The sequence below is a fragment of the Lonchura striata genome, chromosome 14 (assembly GCF_046129695.1).
Source record: "Lonchura striata isolate bLonStr1 chromosome 14, bLonStr1.mat, whole genome shotgun sequence".
In the NCBI taxonomy this organism is placed as follows: domain Eukaryota; kingdom Metazoa; phylum Chordata; class Aves; order Passeriformes; family Estrildidae; genus Lonchura; species Lonchura striata.
Genome location: NC_134616.1, coordinates 19,282,843 through 19,304,977, shown reverse-complemented (window position 1 = coordinate 19,304,977; position 22,135 = coordinate 19,282,843). Strand labels below are relative to the sequence as shown.

General features: G+C 53.0%; 1 protein-coding gene across 3 annotated transcripts; it reads left to right on the top strand.

Moving 5' to 3' along the window:
* Positions 1-1,159: 1,159 nt before the first annotated feature.
* On the top strand, positions 1,160-21,811 carry GDPD2 (glycerophosphodiester phosphodiesterase domain containing 2). Of its 3 annotated transcripts, XM_021534590.3 has the most exons (17): positions 1,160-1,348; positions 1,474-3,233; positions 13,242-13,386; positions 14,417-14,520; positions 14,593-14,686; positions 14,909-14,968; positions 15,299-15,397; positions 15,782-15,875; positions 16,308-16,453; positions 16,905-16,987; positions 17,492-17,642; positions 18,173-18,388; positions 19,267-19,418; positions 19,760-19,907; positions 20,133-20,215; positions 20,654-20,682; positions 20,986-21,811. In XM_021534590.3, exons 3-17 carry the CDS (start codon positions 13,273-13,275, stop codon positions 21,036-21,038), a joined length of 1,626 nt encoding a protein of 541 aa, XP_021390265.1. In that variant the 5' UTR covers positions 1,160-1,348; positions 1,474-3,233; positions 13,242-13,272; the 3' UTR covers positions 21,039-21,811. The 3 variants fall into 3 exon arrangements, with proteins under 3 accessions (XP_021390265.1, XP_021390267.1, XP_021390266.1); XM_021534591.3 differs by lacking the exons at positions 1,160-1,348; positions 1,474-3,233 and adding an exon at positions 10,520-10,666; XM_021534592.3 differs by lacking the exon at positions 20,133-20,215 and having other exon boundaries at positions 1,160-3,233.
* Positions 21,812-22,135: the final 324 nt, after the last annotated feature.

Sequence of the window (22,135 nt, the reverse complement as noted above, 5' to 3'; positions counted from 1 at the left end):
TGTGAAGTGCCTGCTGCACAGGGAATCCACACAGGATCCACACCACACACTTCAAGAGGTAGAAAGGGAAATTTATTTCATTCACTGGCACCACGCATCGGCAAAAAGTCCCTTGACTTGGAACACCACCAGGAATGGCCCATGCTCTTATACCAAAAAAAAAAAAAAAACAGCACCCACCTTTGTTCAGGACAATCCCACCTGCTCTCCTCAAAGATTCCCCATAGTCCATAAAAGGGATAAGCAGGCACTTATTTAAAGGGAACACAAAAGGACAGCCCTGGAACTTCCACACAAGACATTGGGGTAGGAAATTAAAGAGCCAGAAAGAACCATCTGGGTTACCAGTCCCCTGCCATTTAGGGAGCTACTCCAAATGCTTCATCCCTCTGTAACTGAACACAGCCACATTCCTGAAGTGACAAAATCACCAAATTGAGCATTTTCAGTCAGGCTGTTACCTGCCACCTCTGCTTAAATCACAACAGATTTAGAGCAAGTTCGGGTTTTGTGTGTTTGTGTTTTGGCATTTGGTGGGGGTGTCTGTTTTGTCATGTGTTTACATGTGTTTTACAGAAACAGAAAGTATAACACTTATCTAGGCTTCACACAACAGAAAAAAAAAGCCTACAGAAATATTAATGGTCACATAACCTACCTCTGTTAACCAAGTGAGTAACACCCAAAGAGGCTCACTTAGAAATTAACATAATATAAAACACCTACATAATGCACACAAAGTAGTTAAATATATGTTATTACTTAAGTAAATCTTCTAAACTGCTGACTGCTGTATGTTCATTAGCCAAGAGCCTCGATCTGAGAAGTTAAAATATCCTTGGCAAACACCCCCAACACACAAGTGCCACACAGCTCCACCTGGACACAAGGCTCTGACAACACCCATCTAAGCTTTGCATTTTTATTCCCAATATTTTATCACTCAACTAAACCTCCCAGCAAACCTTCAGTCACTGCTGCATCCCTGTTGTTCATTTCATATTCATCCTGAATGTATCCCCCTATATTCTCCCTACCATTTTTTATTTGTTTTGCCAACCAGCATGTTGCTTTCTTCCATGCCAGACTTCACATCTAAGGACTGTCTTAATACATGCAGTACTTGTTCTACTGCTGTATAACCTGCAGAACCCACAAACAAAGCATGACAGTGACAAAACAGCCCAAGTGCCAAGACAAGCGCTCCATCCTGAGCTAGGCATATTCTCAGCTCCTCACAGCCATCTGTCAGTAACTGCACCTGACAAGGCAAGCAAACACAAGTACCTGAGGCAACAATCACCTTGCTCCCATAGCTGTACATATCCTACAGCTCTAATGAAATGAGGTACAAGCTGTGGTGGGAGAGCTTCAGTGACAGCTGCAGTTTATGAGTGGCATTTTTCATCTCAACAACCATTTCAGCCATTGAAGGTCCTCTCAGGGCTTGCTGTGTAACACTTTTTTTCCCAGGTGTACTTCTTTTCCTCACAGTTCCAGAGTTCAGGATTTCAGGCAACAAACCCTCCCATTTCAACATCAACCTGCAGTGATCAATAAGGGAGATCACCCTCTGCATCAGCTTCGCAAATTCCAAACCATCACGCCTTTGTAAGGCACAGACCAGTCCAGTTCTGCCAAAGAAGAACAGAAATTCTTATGGGCACTCAAGCACCTTCTTCAGATAAGGTAAGCTCCAGAAAGAGCCAGTAGATCTCTGTGTAAGTATCTTATCCAGAAAATACTACACAGGTTCTCAGCCTACAGGTTCTCAGTGAGTATTAGTGCATGTGTGCTGCAACACGGGAGACAAAAACTACAAGTCTGGTTTTATTTCCCAATGCAAAATACATTCTGTTCCAGACACAGGATCAAATACTTACTTGGGTTTTGGAGCAAAACCCAAAACAGCTTGGAAAAAAAGCATAAAAGGGTTATTTTAGCACAAGCTACATTGTGAGGGAAAGCAGTTGGCACATTTTTGAGTACACAAACTGTAACTGTATGAATTTGAATTATAATGAAACTGGGGAAAAAAGGACTAAACACACACACATATTGTTTTAAGTACACTACTTTCAAAGTAACTATTTAACTAGTCTTAACAACATCTGAATCTGTGAAGCTTTTACTGATTCAAAAGCAAAACTACCTAGAATCATTATATTATTATTCTATCATTATTTCAAATCACTAATTAAAACCTCACAGGAACAAGCTAGTGGGGTTCCAGAAAACCAGCTACCAAAAAAAAAAAAAAACAAAAAACAAAAAACAGCTTTCTACTGTATTTTCTAGTGGCAGCTCTTCATCAGAACAGCTCAGACACAATGTCAAACCTCTTCATGCTGTGAACCTTTACACCTGAAAAAGCAGCAAGGATCTCTTGAAGTGCAGTTTTTAGAGGATACAAACCATAAGAGGTTAAACTTGAAAATGCTATCCTCAAAACTGCACAAACATCTTCAGCTGCCTAAGGCAGCCACCTTCGCCCCTCAAAATAAGTATTTTAACCATAAATATAGAATATTGAAAACCACAGGCAGTCAAAAGCTAAGCCCCAGAGATACTGATTACACAGTAACTCTGAGAAAATATAAAGAAAAATAATACAAATGCAGACCACTAGCTAGAAATCCCTCACAACCCTTTGCACTAGTTAAAGGGTCGGAAGAAAATTCACACGGTAGTAACTAAAAGAGAGCCATTACAGAAAATCACAGTAGGCATCTATAACAGTTAAATAAGAAAATGCATGCTAGACAGTAATAAAGCCTTTCTTCCTCAAGAACTGCAATATTTTACCTTTATTAAATAAATCAGAAGAGTCTGTACTTAAAGATACTTACATACAATACTTAGAAAATTCTTTAAGCAGGTACAAGACAATAAATCATAAACAAAAACAGCAAGAAAATTATATTTAAAGTAGATAAATAACATTTAACTATTCTAGACCCAAAATGTTGCTTTTATAAATTCTTTATAAAAGAACTAGCTCTCTTTTAGCAACACTACATACTGACTTCACTGTGACACAGCTACACCACCAAACACCTAAGGATATACAAATCCCACAACTCCACCACATTACTGACCACTCCCTAGCCAGGACCCTTATATAAACCCACCCTTAGCACAGTTCTGGAGGCTGTTCCTGTACATTTGGCAATGGCAAACAGCTGCTGCTTCCATACAGTACAGGGTGTGAAACACGAAGTTGCTTCTGTCTGGTAAGTGGAGCTGTTTTGGGCCTTTTCTTTATCTGGAGGGTTTCTTTTTCTGGTTGTTTTCTGGGTTTTTTTCTGCTTTAGTATTAAATTTAGTTGTTTTCAGTTACTGTAAAGCACAGAATGTAGCTACATGTGTGAAAAATATAATTAGTTGTTTCTTGAAAGGCTACAGGACAGGCTCTAATAGCTCTGCAAAGCTGTCTAATACAACAGCTTATAGGTATTAGGAGAAAAAGCACAGTAGCACTGCAAGTCCAGTGGGAGTATTAATGACTGCAGCACACTGTGACTCACAGAACTGTTGCTTACCCTCAAATGAGCTTGCTGAGAACAAGAAAGTGATAGTAAAATAAATGTGCAAGAGGGCTTTCTCCTCTGTGAATTGTTTTACAGAAAGGATGGAATCCCATGAGTGATAAGTCTCATAGGGGTTCTGAAGGGACGCTCCTTGAGTAAGGACTGACCTCAGCCAGGGTCTGTGGCAATACTTCAAAGCAAAGCAAAAAACTAAGGTATTCTGCAGCTTGGGCTGTATCCTAGCAGGTTATAGTTTGAGAGTTGAACTCCTTGTCAAGGACTTCATCTCATTTTTTATACAAATGTTGCTGCAGGGTTTTCTTCTATCTGGACAGCTACCCGGTCTCCACTAATGCTGTAACAAAGTTTGTGGCTTCACAGTAACATCAGTGAATGGTAGTGACTTCATAGTAGGCTTTTGAAACCATAAGGACAGAAAGGCAGCTCAAGCAACAAATCAATTTTGTGTTCCACAGCATGACCTAACACAATGATCTTGCAGCTGCTTTTACATGCTGAATGGGGGTGAAATGCTGTTCTACAGTAACTATAACTCTGAGCAGAAATTAGATGTGTGGCAGGAGCAAACACTCCACAGTAAAGGCTTATCCCAGTGCATAAAATAACTTTTAAGACATACCCAAAAATAAGGGTATGTCTTAAAAGTTAGTAAGTAAGCAAGCATTAAAAGCCATAACTACAAATATGTTTGTAGTAGAGCAATGGCAGCAAATGGCACGTAAGCTGTTTTAATGACAAAGTAAATATCATATATTTTCCTGGAAAAAGAACCCACAAATATTGTTCAGAAAGTAACATAGACTGCTGGTTCCATGCAGAGCAGGTAAAACCAGATCTACAGAATATCTGTGTTGTCACATTCAGTAATTTATGCCTACAGCTTAACTCCTAGTAAAGTCAATTGTCTCTATAAATGAAGTGGACTCACCAGAAAAAAATAGTTATGCTGTAATTAAATGAGTTTATTTCCTTTGTGTAGATGACACAAAGATATGCAGTTAAAATGCAAAATTGTATGCGAGTATACCCTGTGAGCACACCTTCTGCTGCATCCTAAATTTAAGATTTGCTTTCAGCTTGTTATTGTGTGACTTCAGTTAAGTATGCAATAAGGCAATTAGGAAATGACAAATTATAAACATATTCAAATTCTAAACTAGTTCAAGTTCCAAAAAGAAACAGCTACATGTGAACAAAACCAAATAGCCTTGAAATCATGAATGAAGCATGGCATGTGTTATAAGACATAACTATCAGGATCTGATGACTAATTTTTTTCTTTTAATGAAAGTAGAAGTTGCCTGTTTGGATTTTTTTTGTTTGTTTGTTTGTTTTTCTCTTTAGATGTGGCATGACACTGTGCCTAAAAAAATATTTCTGAACTACATTTTGTAGTATAAAACTGACTGGCCATATTAACTGCTGCTTATCCTGACAAGAAGGATTTGGGAATGCTGGGGGATGAGAGGCTGGACAGGACCCAGCCATGTGCACTCACGGTCCAGAAAGCCAAGTGTGTCCTGGGCTGCAGCCAAAGCCCTGTGGGCAGCAGGGGAAGGAGGGAAGGGATTCTGCCCCTCTGCTCCACTCTGGTCAGACCCCACCTGTTGAGAAGGATGGATAAATATAATTATTCATAAATAATACAGCCAAGATAAAACAGTCCTCCCTGCTAGCCAGACAATGCCCCTGCCTACGGATGGGTCCAGGGGTCAAATCATCTCACCCCCCAAAAGATGTATGGTTGGTTCACCCCACACCTGTAACCCTCCCCTAAAACATCAAGTGCCTGTAACCCCATTGGCCCGAGCCTTGTTCCAGCCCACCCTAAAGCCCCCTGAAAAGGGGGCTCCAAGGGACCAGACCCTCTCTTGGAATTTCCCCCTCTCTTGGATCTTCCCCTCCTCTTAGAACTCCCCATCTCCTAGAGCATCCTTTTGTCTCTCCCCTCCCCCACCTCCTTAAGCCTCGTGTGCTGCATCTGGCAGCTCAAGGCAGGACCTTTCTGCATCCCCAATAAACCTTATTCCCCAAGAGCAACCTTCAGAGATCTCTCATCTCTATTCACCTAAACCGTCCTGGAGCAGCAGAGCTCGTTACACCCACCTGCAGTGCTGCCTCCATCTCTGGGGTCCCCAGGACAGGCAGGACATGGACCTGGTGGAGCAAGTCCAGAGCAGGCCATAAAGGTGATCAGAGGGATGGAACAGCTCCCCTAGGAGGAAAGGCTGAGAGAATTGGGATTGTTCAGCTTAGAGAAAAGAAGCCATCTGGGTGACCTTATTGTGGCTTTCCAGTACCTGAAGGGGGCCCACAAGAAACATGGAGAGGGACTTGTCACAAGATCCTGGAGTACCTGGACCAGGGTAAATGGCTTCAGACTGAAAGACAGCTGGTTTGGATTAGATGCCAGGAAGAATTTCTTCACTATGAGGGTGCTGAGGCACTAGCAGGTTGCCCAGAGAAGCTGTGGCTGCCCCATCCCTGGAAGAACTTGTCAGGTTAAATGGGGCTCTGAGCAACCTGGTCTAGTGGAAGGTGTCCCTGCCCCTGGCAGGAGAGTTGGAACTGAATGGTCTTTAAGGTCAATTCCAATTCAGGCCATTCTATCTATGATCTACTGTGGTCTTGTGTTCTCTGTACCTTAATAAATCTCTATAAACACTTGTGAGGTGTTGGATTCCTACCAAAACAGCCAAGTTTAGCCTCCAGCGAGGCTAAACACTGCACTGGTACAATGCCCAAGCTGAGATCTGCTGTTACTGTGCAGCTTGAACTCTTAACACTCCTTAGCATTTGATCCTCAGGGTTCCTATCACTCATCTCAATTACAACAGTTAGTGATTTGCACTCCTGAAAATCTACTCCATGCTGTTTTCAAGTACACAAGAAATTAAACCTTTAAGGACCACCCGTGAAAAGTTTGGGTCAAGTGATTTGCCTTGTATCATACAAACTCTGTGATAAAGAGCTGAAATAAGTACAGTCATCCACAGAGGTTTCTTCCTCAAGATAAATAATACTCTCACAATCTGCATTCCTGATCTCCTTAACTAACCCCATTTCTGGAGAGAAAAAAAATCTGATTCAAAGCTTGTTCACCACAGACTTTAATTCTTTACAAGCTCCTGGCCTTTAGGAAACAAATTATAGAGACTACTGCCATGTTCATATACCCTCCCCTTAAGCAGACATTTTATTGTCTGATTAGTTCTTTCAAACAACTTAATTTCTTAATGTGTCTATGCAGGACAGCTTCAATATGTAGCAAAATCTATACTACTGTAGATTGGCTTTAGATTAATGATGGAGATCATTGCCTTGGTCTATCAGTTTATTTAGGTCTGCTATTAGCTGAGGTGGAAGCACAGTCTGTGTCACTGGCTTTTTAAGTGTTAAAAGCAGAGAAATGGTGAAACTGAGTTTTGTTGTCTATTACAAGCTGAAAGAGTGTGAAATAATGTTACACAAACCTGCATTGCCTTCACCTTTTATTCTTGGTCCTATAGGAGATTACGTGAAGGGAAAACACTCCCTAAAACAGTCCATCTTTAAAAAGAGTATTTCTTGTAGACTGTCTGCAGCATAGTGAAAAACAGAAGTAACTTAAATAATTGCTTGCCTTTTCTTCCTGAAAAAACTCGACTGTGACCAGTTCAGTGGACAAACAGGAACCTAACAGGAAGCTAATAAGTAACTCACATGTGCTAAAAATATCTGTTCTACCCACCAAGTTTAGAGTCTAGGAAGATAACTTCATCTGCACTGTAATACACCAACATAACTTTCTCTGCTTATTTAGACCATTCCTTGTTTTTATCACTTTGCTGTAATCTAAAAGAACACTCAGAGATACACCTTCTCAAGTGAAGGCAGGACACAAACTCTATTTACATCACTTGCATCACTTGATGTTGTACCTGAGCTTATTCTACTGTGTTGACAGGAAAATAATTTTCTTTTTCCCAACAAATTCTGATGCCTCTGACTTTGTAGTGAGATGGGTAGAGCTAAATCAGCTTGATTATACACTCTGATTGTTAAGCTTTAACTGTTCATCTGCGACTTGGCTCCTGGAGATCAGTCTTAGCTGGCAGGGAAGTGGATATCGATGATGCCCCGATGTGGGGCTCGGTGTCACGCTCCCAAGCTGAGCTCTGTCGTCTGGGTATCAAATCTGAGCTCAGCTCTACGCTTTGGGTGGCACCCCCGAGCTCGGCTCTGTCCCCTGGGTCACGCCCGTGGGCTCGGGCCTGTCCCTTGGGCGGCACCCCCGAGCTTGGCCCTGTCCCTTGGGTCACGCCCGTGGGCTCGGCTCTGTCCCCTGGGTCACGCCCGTGGGCTCGGGCCTGTCCCCTGGGTCACGCCCGTGGGCTCGGGCCTGTCCCTTGGGTCACGCCCGTAGGCTCAGCTCTGTCCCCTGGGTCACGCCCGTGGGCTCGGCTCTGTCCCTTGGGTCACGCCCGTGGGCTCGGCCCTGTCCCCTGGGTCACGCCCGTGGGCTCGGCTCTGTCCCCTGGGTCACGCCCGTGGGCTCGGCTCTGTCCCCTGGGTCACGCGCGTGGGCTCGGCTCTGTCCCTTGGGTCACGCCCGTGGGCTCGGCTCTGTCCCCTGGGTCACGCCCGTGGGCTCGGCCCTGTCCCTTGGGTCACGCCCGTGGGCTCGGCTCTGTCCCCTGGGTCACGCCCGTGGGCTCGGCTCTGTCCCTTGGGTCACGCCCGTGGGCTCGGGCCCGTCCCTTGGGTCACGCCCGTGGGCTCGGCTCTGTCCCCTGGGTCACGCCCGTGGGCTCGGGCCTGTCCCTTGGGTCACGCCCGTGGGCTCAGCTCTGTCCCCTGGGTCACGCCCGTGGGCTCGGCTCTGTCCCCTGGGTCACGCCCGTGGGCTCGGGCCTGTCCCCTGGGTCACGCCCGTGGGCTCGGCTCTGTCCCTTGGGTCACGCCCGTGGGCTCGGGCCTGTCCCCTGGGTCACGCCCGTGGGCTCGGGCCTGTCCCCTGGGTCACGCCCGTGGGCTCGGCTCTGTCCCCTGGGTCACGCCCGTGGGCTCGGCCCTGTCCCTTGGGTCACGCCCGTGGGCTCGGCTCTGTCCCCTGGGTCACGCCCGTGGGCTCGGCTCTGTCCCTTGGGTCACGCCCGTGGGCTCGGGCCTGTCCCCTGGGTCACGCCCGTGGGCTCGGGCCTGTCCCCTGGGTCACGCCCGTGGGCTCGGGCCTGTCCCCTGGGTCACGCCCGAGCTCGGCCCTGTCCCTTGGGCAGGCCCGGCCTGGGGCGCTACTGCAGCAGCAGCCGGGCCGCGCTCGCCGCCTGGCGGCCAGGCAGCGGCAGTGCCCGCCGGCTCTGGCTGCCGGCCCGCACAGCCACCGCTACGAGGCCGCTGCCCTGGCTCAGCAGGGCTGCCTCCCGTGGGGGATCAGGACGCGGCTCCGCTCGGCCCCAGCGCCGCTCCCGTCCCCTCTGCCCCCGGCGATCCCCGGAGATGGGGCTCCCTCCGTAGCGCCGGACGGGAACAGGTCGGCTCCCCCGAGAAATGGGCTCGCTCCCGGCGCGGTCAGACGGTGGCCAGACCCCCGAGGAGCCGCCTGTCCTGCTGCTCTGTCTTCTCGGGGTGCCTCTTCCATAAGCTTTGCCTCACACCACTAAAATCCACAGCTTTTTCACCTCCCGGAGCTCTGCTGCAACCTCCCTCCCTCCAGTACCTCCTTGGTCTCTTTATTCACGTTCGGTTCTCCCCTACACACTGCCTAAGGTGTTCCTTAGCTTAAGTGATCCTTCAGCTCACTACTTCATCTCCTCAACACCTGCAATCCAATCCCTGAGAGTCAACCTTCCACCCCATAAAATGGGCTCTCTGCATCCCAGGGACTTTCCTGGGGCGCAGGTCAGCTGGGAAGGCTCCTGCCCACAGCTTTGCTCTTCCATATAGCAGTGCAGCTGGTCTGTGCCAGAGTCGGCAGAGCACACGGATGCAGGATGTGAACCTCCCTGCCAAGCTGCTCACATCTGACAAAATCTGGACGTGCAGGGATGCCTGCTTTTCTGGGGAATATTCCTGGCCATGGCAATGCTTTCAATTACTCATTTGGATGCACAGCAATGGGTGTTCCTGCAAAAACCCTCCTGCAGTGCCCCAGACACTCCACTGATAAGGCCTTAATCAGCACATTCCATGGAGCTGCTCAAGGAGTTGTGCGGAAGCTGTTAACAGTAGTTGAACAAGATCAGCTGAGGACTAAGGCTTCTACCTAAACTGGCAGTTACTGTGTCACTGCAGAATGCCATCAGCTGTCTCAGGTCTTTTGCAAGTGGCAGATCAGAGGGGCCCCTGAGATCACAGGCAATGAGGGATCAATTCAGTGACGCAGAAAAGTCTGAGTGTCCATCGTGCATCCCGGCTCACCAGGAGCAGAGACCTAGAGCAGAGGGTGGGGGGGGACACAGCTGTGCTGTGCCACAGGGAGAGAGGGAGGGAGATGGAAGGCATCAGCCCGTCCATCTTCAGGTGGCATCGGGCCTGTCTGGAGCCTCCCTTCATCTGCTGTTTTAGCAAAGGTCACACGTTCTCGTTCGGAAGGATTTCTCTCAGAGCTGAAGGCAAGAAAAGCACTTTTACTTCTGTGCTTCTGCCTTCAAACCATGCCCCGGTGTGTCCGCCGAGCCAGCCGAGGCGACCTGGGATGTGTCTGTTCGAGCTTCCTCTGCCGTGAAGGGAAAAGTACCCTTTTGTCCGAGGGGCTCCCACAGCCCCTCTCTCAAAGGGGCGGCGATGCACGAAGCTCTGCCTCCATCTCCCGGGAGCTCTCCCTGGAGTCTCCGTCTGCCTGGACGTGGCCTGCCTGCGAACTCCTTCGCGCTGCGACGCGTGACAGCCCCGGGGCCCCTTCCCCCTCTGCCGCGGCTGCCTCGGGGCCGGCGGGGCCCGCCCTGACCCCAGCCCGGCCCCCGCTCCGCTCGCAGTCCGCCCGCCTCTGCCGGCCTGTGCGGACCTGCCGGGCAGGCACACCCAGCAGGGTGTGAGCGCCGCGAGAGCCGAGTGCTGGCACGCGTGGGCCCGGGAGAGCCCAGCCCCGCGCTCACCTGGCCCGGCTGCGGGAGCCCGACGTCCGCGGGGAGCAGGTATTTGGTGCCGGGGCGGCTGCCTCGGCCGTGGGGATGCTGTCCTGTGCCGCCAGGGCTGGCAGGGCGGCACGGGGAGGGGGTGATGATCCCGGCTCTGCGGGAAGCTGTGGGGGGAAGGAACGGGCGGTTGCCCGTGTTGTTCCCATGTTCTGGAGAGCAGGAACGGGGAGCCCAGGACTGGCTGCCCGGGCATGAGACTGAGAGTGGGGAATCTGTGCTAGGCTGTGCCGCTCTTGCTGTTTTGGGGTCACCCTATGCCCCATTACTGAGCCCATGTTCTATTCTGTGTCCTACGAGGAAAGGGAACAGTGGGGTTAGGCTCCAGCTTCTGCTGACCTGCCCGGTGGCACACAGCCTGGGCTGGCTCAGCTCGGCTCCTCCAGGACAAGGGGATCTTGATCTGCATATGGCCACCAGGTTGTCCTGTGCGAGTAACCCTGGGCCACAGAGGTCTTTGTGAGGCTACCAGCACACACTGCCGTGTCGGGTGACTGTGGCAATGGGTTAGTTACCCGTTCAGATTCCCTGTGCCTCACACACTAGGGCTGTGAGCGTGCTGTGGGGGTTGTTTGGTGTGGCCTAAAGGAGGGGTCCTTCCAGCCGTGATGGAGCCCCAGCTCCCACTCTGCTGCTCTCCCGCTGGAGCCTGGAGCAGAAGCTGAGCAGGGTCTGGCATGTGCCTATCCCTGCTCTGTCTGGGATGTGTGCCCTGCACAGAGGTGTTGTGCCATAACCACTAATGCTACTGCTGCAGTCACACTCTGAGCTGGAGAACAGGGTAGCATTTCCCCTCCAAACCCTCCAGACAGCACCACTGGGGAAGATTTGTGACTAGTTCTGTGCCACTTTCTGCCAAGCTCCAGTCTTGGCGGCAACAGTCCCTTGGAGCAGCTGAGCTGCAGCTGGTGCCCACAGCCACTCCTTCTGTATTGCGAACCCTGCGTGGGAGCCTGCCAGGAGCTGCTGACACCAGTGCTCTGCCCACGTGAGCAGTGACAGGGAACAGAGTGACTCCAGGTGAAGACTGGCTGAGCCCACTGGTCCCTGGTGGAAGTGGTGACTATTTCTGGTGACAGCAGGGGTATGAGCCTGCAACCAGAGCTCCTGGGCATCAGGAAGGGAAATATCTGTACTTGTATTAAGGCTGACTCCCTCAGTGCCATCACTGAGTAGGTCACAGCTGCTGATCTGTGGCAGAAGGTGGAGGGGGCAGCAGATGTGGGGCTCTGTTTTGCTGCTCATCATCCTCTGTGCCTTGGCTGGCTGGACCTGCTGATGGCAGCCCCTGGACATAGCCGAGCCTGCAGAAGCTGCCTGGCCAGGGATAGGGTCCTGCTCATAGGGTGCTGCCTGCCTGTGTGTGACCCTGTGCTCAGGGTCAGGCAGGCTCTGCCCCCCAGCCCTGGAGACTCCCATGGAGTGGTACTTAGGAGCAAGGTGCCAGGCTGGGATGCTGCCCTGTTACAGGGGCAGAGCAGGCTGACATTGGCCACAGCTAGGGAATGGCAGAGCTGCTCTGGTCTGGCTGGCTGAGCCAGGGAGGGGCTGGGCTAGCTCTGCTCCCTCTCTCCACAGCCCAGATTGGAATGGGACACAGCTCTATGAGGCACACCATTGCTTCCAACATTGGAGAGGATGTGGCTGGGAGGATGTGGTCAGTTGTCTCTCATGCCTGGCTCAGTGGTCACAGTGAAATGAGAGCCAGGCTTAATCTGCAGGGTGATAGTGTTGCATAGTGTGCCTGGCCTGTTGGGGAGGTTGGGGTGAGGAGGAGCAGCTCCACAGCAGCACAAGCAATAGTAAAGATGGGATTTTGCCAGATGGATTGAGGAAGACCTTGTTTTGGGCTCACTGCTTCTTCCAGCCAAGCACCAGGACTCTGGGGGTCACAGCAAAGCATCCTGGCTCTCTCCCCTTGCCAGCATGGGGAACTCAGTGGTGGCCCTGCCTCCAGCCTGGATCTCTGTGACTGTAGAAATGGGCTCCCCCACAAGTACTTAGACTAAAGCCATCCAGTGCCTGCTCAGCTGCAGCTCCTTCAACCACACTTGGGATTCCTTGGTGTGCAGGTTGAGCTAAGGGGCTGCCAGGATGGTCCTGCATCAGCAAGGACCTGGACTTAGGGATAAGAACAGGAAATTCCCAGGTCATGGCATGGCACTGGACAGTCCTTGCAGGTGGGGAAGCCTGGGTGCAATGCTGCTGTCAAGCTGACTGGCTAGGCTGCTTGCCCCTGGACAGTGCTGCTGCATAGTGGTCCTGGCTCCCAGGCAGAGGGCTGAACCCTGGGCAGAGGAGCGGGCCCTGCTCCCTGCCAGCTCCAGGCTTGTTCCAGCTTGTTGGGTGAAGGGTCCCAGCATAGCCTGCTGAACAGGTTGGGCTGCACCCTGTGCTGCTTCTTCTCCTGACACCAGGCCTTGCCTGGGGACACACTCAGCAGCCCCACTACATCCCAGCACCCTGGGCCACCTGCCAGGGTGCCTGGACATAAAATGCTTCAGTGCTCCATCCACATGGGGTGGAGCCAGTATGGTGAGAGGTTTGTGCCAACACACTGTGTGTATCCCCGCAGGACACCTGACCTTTGCTGACAGTCTGCTGCTATGGCAGACCCCCCTGGTTGCTGCTCTACCTGTGCTACCTGCCTGCTCTGCCCCTACAGCTGCCAGTGGGTCACTGCCAAGAAGGAGAAGAGGAAGGGCCTGAGAACCACCAAGGTGATACCTGAGTGATGCTCAGCTGGGGCTTGCCTTTGTGGAGTCTCATAATGGTGGCTGGGGTGGGGAAGGGCTCTGTCTGGGATGCTTAGCCAAAACACTGAGCTGCTGACCTCTTGCTGCTGCTCCTGCTTCCCAGACCTGAGCCCCAGGAAAGCTGGGGTGCTAACTGGCACCCTCACTGCCCAGGAACTGCCCTAGCCTGGAGCAGTGAGAAGGTGTTCCTGCTGGGTGACAAGAAGGGTAAAGCAGCGTTAGTGTACATCTGCAGTGGGGCTTGCACGTGCCTGGGGCAGAGCAGAACCCTAGGGCTCAGCTGGCAAGCAGGTCCTGGGGCACCTGGCCAGGCACGTTGAAGACACAGTTCCTGGGCTGGGTGTGGCCCCACCAAGGGGGTGTCCCCAGCAATTTGTAACCTGGGAGTGGTGAGGCCCTGGGATTTTCTGAGGTCTCCGACTCCCATGGGAGTGGCTCTGCTGCTGCTTGTCCTGTCTTGCCTGGAATGTACAAATAAGTCTGGGTTGCTAGGTGTCCCTCTGGTGCCTGTGGCACCCCTCACACATGTGGTACTAGTGGTTGTGGACAGTGCAGCTGGACCCAGTCTCAAACTCACCACTACCAGGGCAGTTCTGAGGCCCTGCACTGCTCTCTGCCCCGCTCATGGATCATGCACCTAGAAAGGAATGGGATCTTGCTCCCTGCTCCTCCTTATGTCCAAAGTCCCAGCCTGTTCCCATGGAGTGCTGCATGGGAGAGGAGGCAGTCTTGACACAGGGGCTATTCTCCCCAGCCTGGCATAGGCAGATTTTTAGTTTGTTGTAGGACATGCTGATCCATCTTTCTGTAGCGTGGATCCAGCCAAGGCTGGCTCTGGTCCCTCTCCATGGCAGCTCAGTGCCTGGACCCCTGGGCCTGCTGTGATGCCCTGTGCTCCCTGCTGCTGGCTGGGTGATACCCAGGGGTTTCAGAAACCTGCCTGGAGGCTAGGTGCCCTGAGGGTACGTGTATAACTTTCATCTCTGGCTTTCAGTATGACTGCAGCTGGTTCCTTTTCCTCTTCTGCGTCTTCCTCTTCACACTGGTGTGGCTCTACTTCGCTATCATCATCCTCAATGATTTCCACAACTTCAGCGAGTGAGTAGGATCTACATCTAGCCTTGTTCCCCACATCACCCTTGCCCCTCTGACCTTCCCCTTTGCTGGCAGATTCATCTTCAGGCAGAGGAAGCTGTGGCTAGATTGGCCCCTGGTCCTGCTCATAGCTACAGCTCTGCTGATCAGCTACTCGTCTGTGCTGCTGGTGAGCCCTCCTGATCCTGCTGGGCGGGGGGGAATGGGTCTGTGCTGAGCACAGGCTGCCCTGTGCCGGGAGGAGCCTGCAGCATCTGGAGCCGGGTCAGCCTGAGCACAGCCAGAGCCCCTGCCTGTGCCAGGGGCCTGAGCTTCTGTGGCTGAGTCCTGTGCCCTGTGAGGGGTGAGGCGTGGGGTACAGCCCAGCTCTGACAGCTCCTTGCCCTTGCAGGTCCTTGCTTTGTGCTTGCAGCTCTGTGGCCAGCCCTTGAAGCTACACTGGGTGCACAAGGTGAGAGTCTGGAGGTGCAGGGAGAGGTGCCTGCTCTGGCTGTCCTTGCACCTTCAGAAGCTGGGACCAGCCTACTGGGCCTGTGTATGGCTGCTGTGACCCCACTAAGCAGCTCTATCTCTGCTGACCAGTCATCAGTTCCTCAGCCACATGTCTCTGGGATGGGAATATTCCCAGTGCTCAAAGCATAGAGCACAGAGCTCAGCTGCAAACCCAGATGGGGAAAGTGGGGTATCAGGGCTTGGAGGGGCTCATAAGGAAGGGATGAGGAGTCTGCCTGGACTGCAAGATGCTGTGTGCTCCCCTAACTGCCCTGTGCATGCTCCACAGATCCTGCTGATCCTAACTGCCCTGGTGGTGGCTGCAGCCTTCACAGGGCTGGGAATAAAGTGGGCGGAGGAGTGGAAAAGTGCACGTGTCTCCCTGCAGGTGAGTCACCTCGATAGCAGGGACTTCCCTGCTGTACCCAGAGCCTGACCTGTGGGCTTGAGCTGAAGGCTGCTGACCGAAGCCCCTAGCATGGCTGTGTGCACTGGGGGTGAATTCCCTGCCCTTGACTTCTGCTGCCTGGTCAGGCAAGGTGCTCCTTCTACCCCTGCAGTTTTGCCTGGAGCAGCTGCCACCAGACTTCTGATTGCTGGCTGGACTAGAGCAGGGAGTCTGTTCTCTCCGCCAGGAGCCTGTCCCTCTCTCCCTTGCACAGTGGATCTTCCAGCAGTACTGGCTGCAGGGGCAGATCCTGGCATTGGGGCATGTGTATTTTGGGGACAGGCACTGGTGCTGGCTGACACTCTGGTTTTTTTGCCTCCCCAGGCAACAGGTCCCTTCCTGCACATTGGAGCTGTGGGTGGAATGACGCTCCTTGCCTGGCCCTTGGCCAGTTTCATCTACCGCACCCGCAATACAGGTAATCGCCCTCCTAGCTCTTCACCTGTCACCTTGGCCGGTGCCTTGCTTCCTGCCACCCTGCAGCTGAGCAGCACTGTTGGCAGAGTGCTACTTGGGGAGCATCAGTGCAATCGTGGGAACAGGTCTCCAGTGCTGTAGTAATGCCTGCTCTTGGTTTCTTCTCACGACCAGCCCTTGTTGCAGCTTCAGCCCTCCCTGCTTTGCAGCTGAAGGAGGGCTACAGATGTCAGAATACTGCAGAAGTGCTGAGTTAGGCAAGGGCATGTAGCAGGACAAGAATAAATCCGCAGTTCCTGAGGCTGAAGGTGCAATGTTTGACCTAGGGCAATGACAGGTTAATGCCAGGTGAAGTAGCCTTGGTTTATTCCTAGTGACCTGCAAAATACTTCCTCTGTACCTCATTCCTTCTAACTTCTGTCTGTGCCTGCAGGTCTCAGGGTGTTTGTGCTGCTTGTATACGGTGCAGCGATGATTGCACTATACCTGGCTCCCTTGGGAATTGCCTCCCCTTGCATCATGGAGGAGAACCAGCTGCCCCCCAAGCCAGCCCTAGTTGGCCATCGAGGAGCACCCATGGTGAGTGACCAACACCCTGGCAGTGCTCAAGGTGGAGAGAGCAGGCTGCTCCACTAGGAAAAGCCAGATCCTTGTGGCCACAGGCCTGGACAAGCTCTGGCCAGCCCAGAACAGTGGTATCCCCACAGCAGCCAGGGCAGCTCAAGAGGCTGTGTGGTGAGGAGGGGATGCAGCAGCTGCAGGACAAAGCTTCTTCCTAAGCACTGCTGGACCAGGAGCATGTGACTCCCAGCAGAAGGCCTGGCTGTGTAGTGTGGGCTGGGGAGCAGGGATGAGCAGGCTCTGGCTGTCTATCCCCAGTCCTTTTCCACCCCCCACCACGTCCAGGTCACACCAGGCTCATTGTGGTTGCCCTAGAACCAGGCCAAGCTGCTGGTGCATCCAGGCAGGATGAGTGCCCCCTGCCCCATCCTGCCCACGCTCTCTGCACTAACACCATTCCTTTTTCCAGCTGGCTCCTGAGAACACCCTCATGTCACTGCACAAGGCAGTGGACTGTGATGTGCAAGTCTTTGAGACAGACGTCATGGTGAGGTAAAGGGGCTCAGAGGGAGGAAGGGGATCTGTGTCTCTTGGGATGTCACCTCCCACAGGGGGCATTCTGGAAGACACCTGGAGGACTGATAGAGCCTGCATTTGGAGACAGCCCTGTTCAAAGGGCTCTGCCACTCCCACCTTCCCAGTATGGACAGCTTGGTGTCCCAGTGATCTGGGAGAGGTACTGGGTTTCTGTCCTCCCCATGCAGATTGCCTTTTGGGAAGGGAGGCTCCATTCAGGGAAGGGGTACTGCTTGGAAAACAGACCCTGGCTCCAGTTCATCTCATGTAATCCTGTTATTTGAACAGGTGTTTCCGAGAGCAAGGAAATACTTGGTTGGTGGCTTGATCTTTAGGTGCACATTTTTGTGTAAAGGGCCACAAGCAGAATAAGGATGAGGGTTACTCTGGCAGGTGGCTGGGAGGGGGTAGAAATGCTAAGGCAGGGATAGGAGACAAACAACTTACAACATATGGCTTTCCTCTGTGTTCTTTTGCCAGTGCTGATGGGGTCCCATTCCTCATGCATGACGAGGAACTCACCAGGACCACCAATGTGCAGGCTGTGTTTCCTGAGAGGGCTGCCCTGAACAGCACTGCCTTCAACTGGACAGACCTCCAGCGGCTAGATGCTGGCAGCTGGTTTCTGGAGGTCAGGAATGTCCTTAGGGTGGTTGGTTTTTTGGGTGAAGCATTAGCCCTGCCCTGGGACTCCAGCATCTTTCCTGGTCCTAGCAGACACATGGACAGGGTCCAGAAGCCTGCACAAATCCCTTGGGTGCAGTTATGCCCCAAGCTGCAGTTTGTTCTGACTCCTCAGCTGAGTCATGGAGGAGGCTGCTTTGAGAGGGGATGTCTCATATTTGCTCTGAGCACAACCTGCCTGGGCTTGAAGGCAGCTGTGGCCAGACTCTTCCCAAAAGATGACTAACTACTGCTGAGCAGCTTTGAATGCCCACAGGTGTTGGGGCTGCTTGAATTCTGCTGTTAGTGGGGAGAAGGGTGCAGGTCCATGGATGTGCTTAGGGAGGTTCTCTGTGCCCGTCTGCACTGGAGAGCAAGTGGAGAGGCCAGTGTTGGAAACTGAGAATCAGAGACTGGGAGTCCCCCAGGCACCAGTTTGGGATGTGGAAGCTGACAGGTGGTCTGCCTGCGATGACTGCCCCCATCTCACCCTTGCAGCGGAGGCCATTTCCCACTGTGCAGAGTCTTTCTCCTGGAGATCGCAAGGAGGCAGCTGAACAGAGGATCCCATCCCTGGAACAGGCTCTAGAGGCAGCCAAGCAGAGCAACATCTCCATCATGTTTGACCTTCGGCCTGAGAACCACAGTGACTACCAGAACTTTGTCAATGTCACCCTAGGAGTGATTTTACAGTCAGGCATCCCGCTGCAGCAGGTGAGCTGGTCACCACCCCACCCCTGCCAGGCCTTGCTGTCACACCCCTGCTGTGGTGGGAGGTGCCCTGCCAGCCACACTGACCATCCCTGACACCCCATACACCCTGTCCCCATACGTGATCCCTGCTGGGCAGCCCTGCCCAGGTGTGGGGTTTTCTAGCTGGGAGAAGTTGCCAATAATTAGGGTTTAATGCCTATGGCTTCAGACCCCTCAAAATACTTCAGACCCCTCCAAATACTTTGGTTTCCCAGCACTGGCCAGCCTGGTGTGTAAGCAATGACTCAGGCGAGGGAGGAGACCAGCACTGCCAGCATGAGCAGGAATACAATGCTGAAGCTTTCACCTCCCCACACTCCACCACACCTCTCCCTGCAGCTCTTGGACTCCTGCTGAACTCTCCTGTGTTCCTTTATGCTTCATCCAACCCCTGCAGCACAGGATATCTGCTGCCTCAGGGGACAAATCAGCACTCAAATCACGTTTCTTGGCCTTTTGGGAATGCAGAGCAGGAGGAGACATAAAAATGACTACTTATATAGTGGTGATCCAAGGTGCATTCTTGCTGCAGAGCTGGGGATAAATGAATTCACTTCTTGAGCCATTCAAGGACCCAAAGAGGACTTAACTGTTGCAGATTTCCTAAGCTAGAATTGCTTTCCCCCTTCAGTGGGACCTCTGCTTACTTCCTGGCTGGGGCAAGCTCTTAGGAGACTGTCCTGGCTGAGATCCTCATGGAAGAGCTGAGTGTGGAGACCGGGGGCAGGAAGCAGCTGTCTAAGCAGGCCATGTGGGCCTGGACCTGTGAGGGAATATTGGAAGAGAGCCCACTCTCTGGAGCAGCTCTCCTCTGCACATGCTCTCTGGCTCTCGCCTAGGTCCTCTGGCTTCCAGATGGGTTCAGGGAAGATGTCAAACAGCAGGCCCCAGGTGTCCAGCATGTCTACGGTCGGAAGAGGTCTGAGAATGAGAAGGAGGCAGTACTGCGCATCAATCTTCCCTACCAGGACATGAGCTCTGAGGAGATCAGGTGAAAACGCTTTGTCCAAGTGCCTGGGAGCTGTGAGGGTCTCAGGACTGTCCCAGGGGGCAGCAGAGGTGAGGGTACTGAGTACTGGTGTGCTTCTGGGAACAGCTGGGAGTGTGCCTTGTGAACAAGTGTCCCTATCAGCCAGGGCTGTCGCAGAGGATGCAGCTGGCTGCAGTCCTCAGACCCTGCCAGCAAATCTGCCCTCAGTCTGGATCTCCAGATAGTTGTTCCATGTGGCTGCAAATGCTGGATCATATCCCAAATGTACAGCCCCCTCTGGCTGTGCAGAGTGTGGTGGTGCCCTGCTGTCTGCTATTCTGATCACGGCTGTCCCCATGCAGGCAGTACCGCCAGGAGAACATCTCTGTCAACTTATATGTGGTGAACCAGCCCTGGCTCTTCTCCGTGCTTTGGTGTTCAGGGGTGAGCTCTGTCACCACCAACGCCTGCCAGGTGCTGAAGGAGATGAAACACCCCATCTGGCTTCTGGTAAGTGACCCCTCCATCCTTCACCCTGCCCACAGCCCTGTGTCCTAGACACTTGTGGGTCCCTTTCTGCAGCAGCCCTGTGCAGCTGCCTGGAGGGTGACTTCTGCTCACTGCTGGCATGGGAGCATGCGACCCTGTAGAAGGAACTGGTGGCACAGCAGGCAGGGCTGTGCCACAGCACAGCACCCCAGCTGGCGTTCAGTGGCTCGTCTCATTGCCTTGCAGCCCAGCAGCACGTACTTCATGATCTGGATCGTTGTAGACTGCGTTTCCTTCCTTATCATCATCTGGGCTTTTTTCTTGATGAAGTAGGTCTGATCCCTTTCCCCTCTTGAGGCAGGTCTGTTGGGGGAGGTTGCAGTGTGCCCTGGGTGGCTGATGCAGACCCAAAACTGCTGCCACTCCTCTCTGGATTCAGATACTGGGGGTGTCCTCTTGTGTCTGGCTAAGTAAAACAGAAGAGTGTGGGGGTAGCTTTTATCTCCAAGCTGCAGCTAAAAGTCTGCCCTGACCCTGCCTCAGGTTGCTGGATGCCTTAGTTCACACTTGCTAGCCCACTCTGCACCCCAGGGCTTGGTGGGTTGAAGCTGGGAGATCCTGGTCCTGCTCCTTTTTTCCAGTGCTGCAGGCACTGAGAGCAGTTCCCTCTGGGACTGAGGGGCCTCACAGCCTCCAGCTGGCAGCTCAGGGGAGGGAATGGTGAGACCAGACTTGCATGCTAACATCGATCCTATTCCGTCTCCTAGGAAATGTTCCCACAGAAGACGGCCAGCGGGTGAGTGCACACGGAAGGGGAGCTTCCCTCCCTTGGAGCCAGGCTCTGCCTGTGGGACTCTCCCTGACAGGCAGGCAGCTTTCTCCAGCCAAACGTGATGGAATGGTTTGGCATGGCTGGGGGAGGGAAGGGAATCCCAGCTCAGGGAGTTTCTCCTGTCCTGCCATTAACAAGTAGCCCTGTGGGACAGCACTAGGGAATCCCACATTTCCCGAATATCCTCAAACCTGCTTTTTAGGCTACTTTGCCTGTCGATGTGGGATGGTGGCTGCCCACAATGACTGTTTTTTTCTGTCTCCTCAGAGTCTGAGACAGATGTGCTGCTCACAAAGATCAACAGCTTGATGCAAGAGTAACGCCTGTGTCAGCTGTGGGGAAAGGCAGCCAGAGCCCTGCACAGCTCAAGCGGGGAGCACTCCTCAGGCCACTGCAAGGCTCCTTTCCTTCGAGCCTCACTTCTACCGTGGTGTTCGTGGTTCCTTTCATGGTGCACAGCCGCCCTCATCTGAAAAGACTTGGAACTGAGTTTTCATTGCCAAGCTAGCAGCAAGGAACTAAAGCTTTGCAGGGGTGGCCTAGGGGAAGAATATTTATCCAGCAGTACTGGAGCTGAGACCTCTCCCATGAGGTTTGGACAGGAGCGGGGATTTGGGTCACTCTTTGGTGGAGGGGAAGGGCTGTCTCTGCCTGTTGTCAGCAGCTCTGCAGCCAGGGATGAGACACCTGGCTTAAGGACTGTTCCCCTAGGGGCTGCCCTATCCCATGGCTTGAGGAATAGAAAGGGAATAGGGTGGATGTGGATGTGTAGTGGCTTTTCAAAAGACAAAGGGAATGCCGAGCTCTTCACCCTCTCATCCTGGACATAAAATCCTTTCCCTACTGCTGCTGCCTTCATCTTCACAGGACAGGGTCCTGGCACTCCATGCAGCAGTTAATGCCTGTTGCTCGGGAAACAAAAGGATCGGGGCTGGGGGTGGTGGGTGTCAGGAGCTGGCAGGACCGTGCTCACGCTCCTGCTGCTGCTCACGTTGCAGCAGGGCCTTGAGCAGGGAGATGGGTATCGTATCGGTTTGACTTGCTGCTGTCTATTTATGTCAATAAAGCAGAGGAGCGGCAGACCGATCCTGAAGGGGTGCGGCGGGCACGCCTGCGTCCTCCCTTCCGCACCTTTCCCTGCCGGCGGCGCTGCCGGCCCGGAGAAGGAGCCGGCGCAGCCCGGACGGTACCGGCCCGAGGCGGGCTCGCTCCGCGGCGCCTCCGTGCCACCTACTGCCGGCGGGGAGCCGGGCGGGCGGCCGGGCCCTCCGCAGCGGGCAGGGAGGCGAGGCGGAGCCGGGCGCGGCTCGCGGGGCGCAGGCTGAGCCCGCCCGCAGCCCGGCGGGCTCCGAGCGGAGCCGCGGGGCAGGGCGGCGGTGGCGGGGCGCTCCCGGAGGCGGTGCCTGCGGCCGGGGGG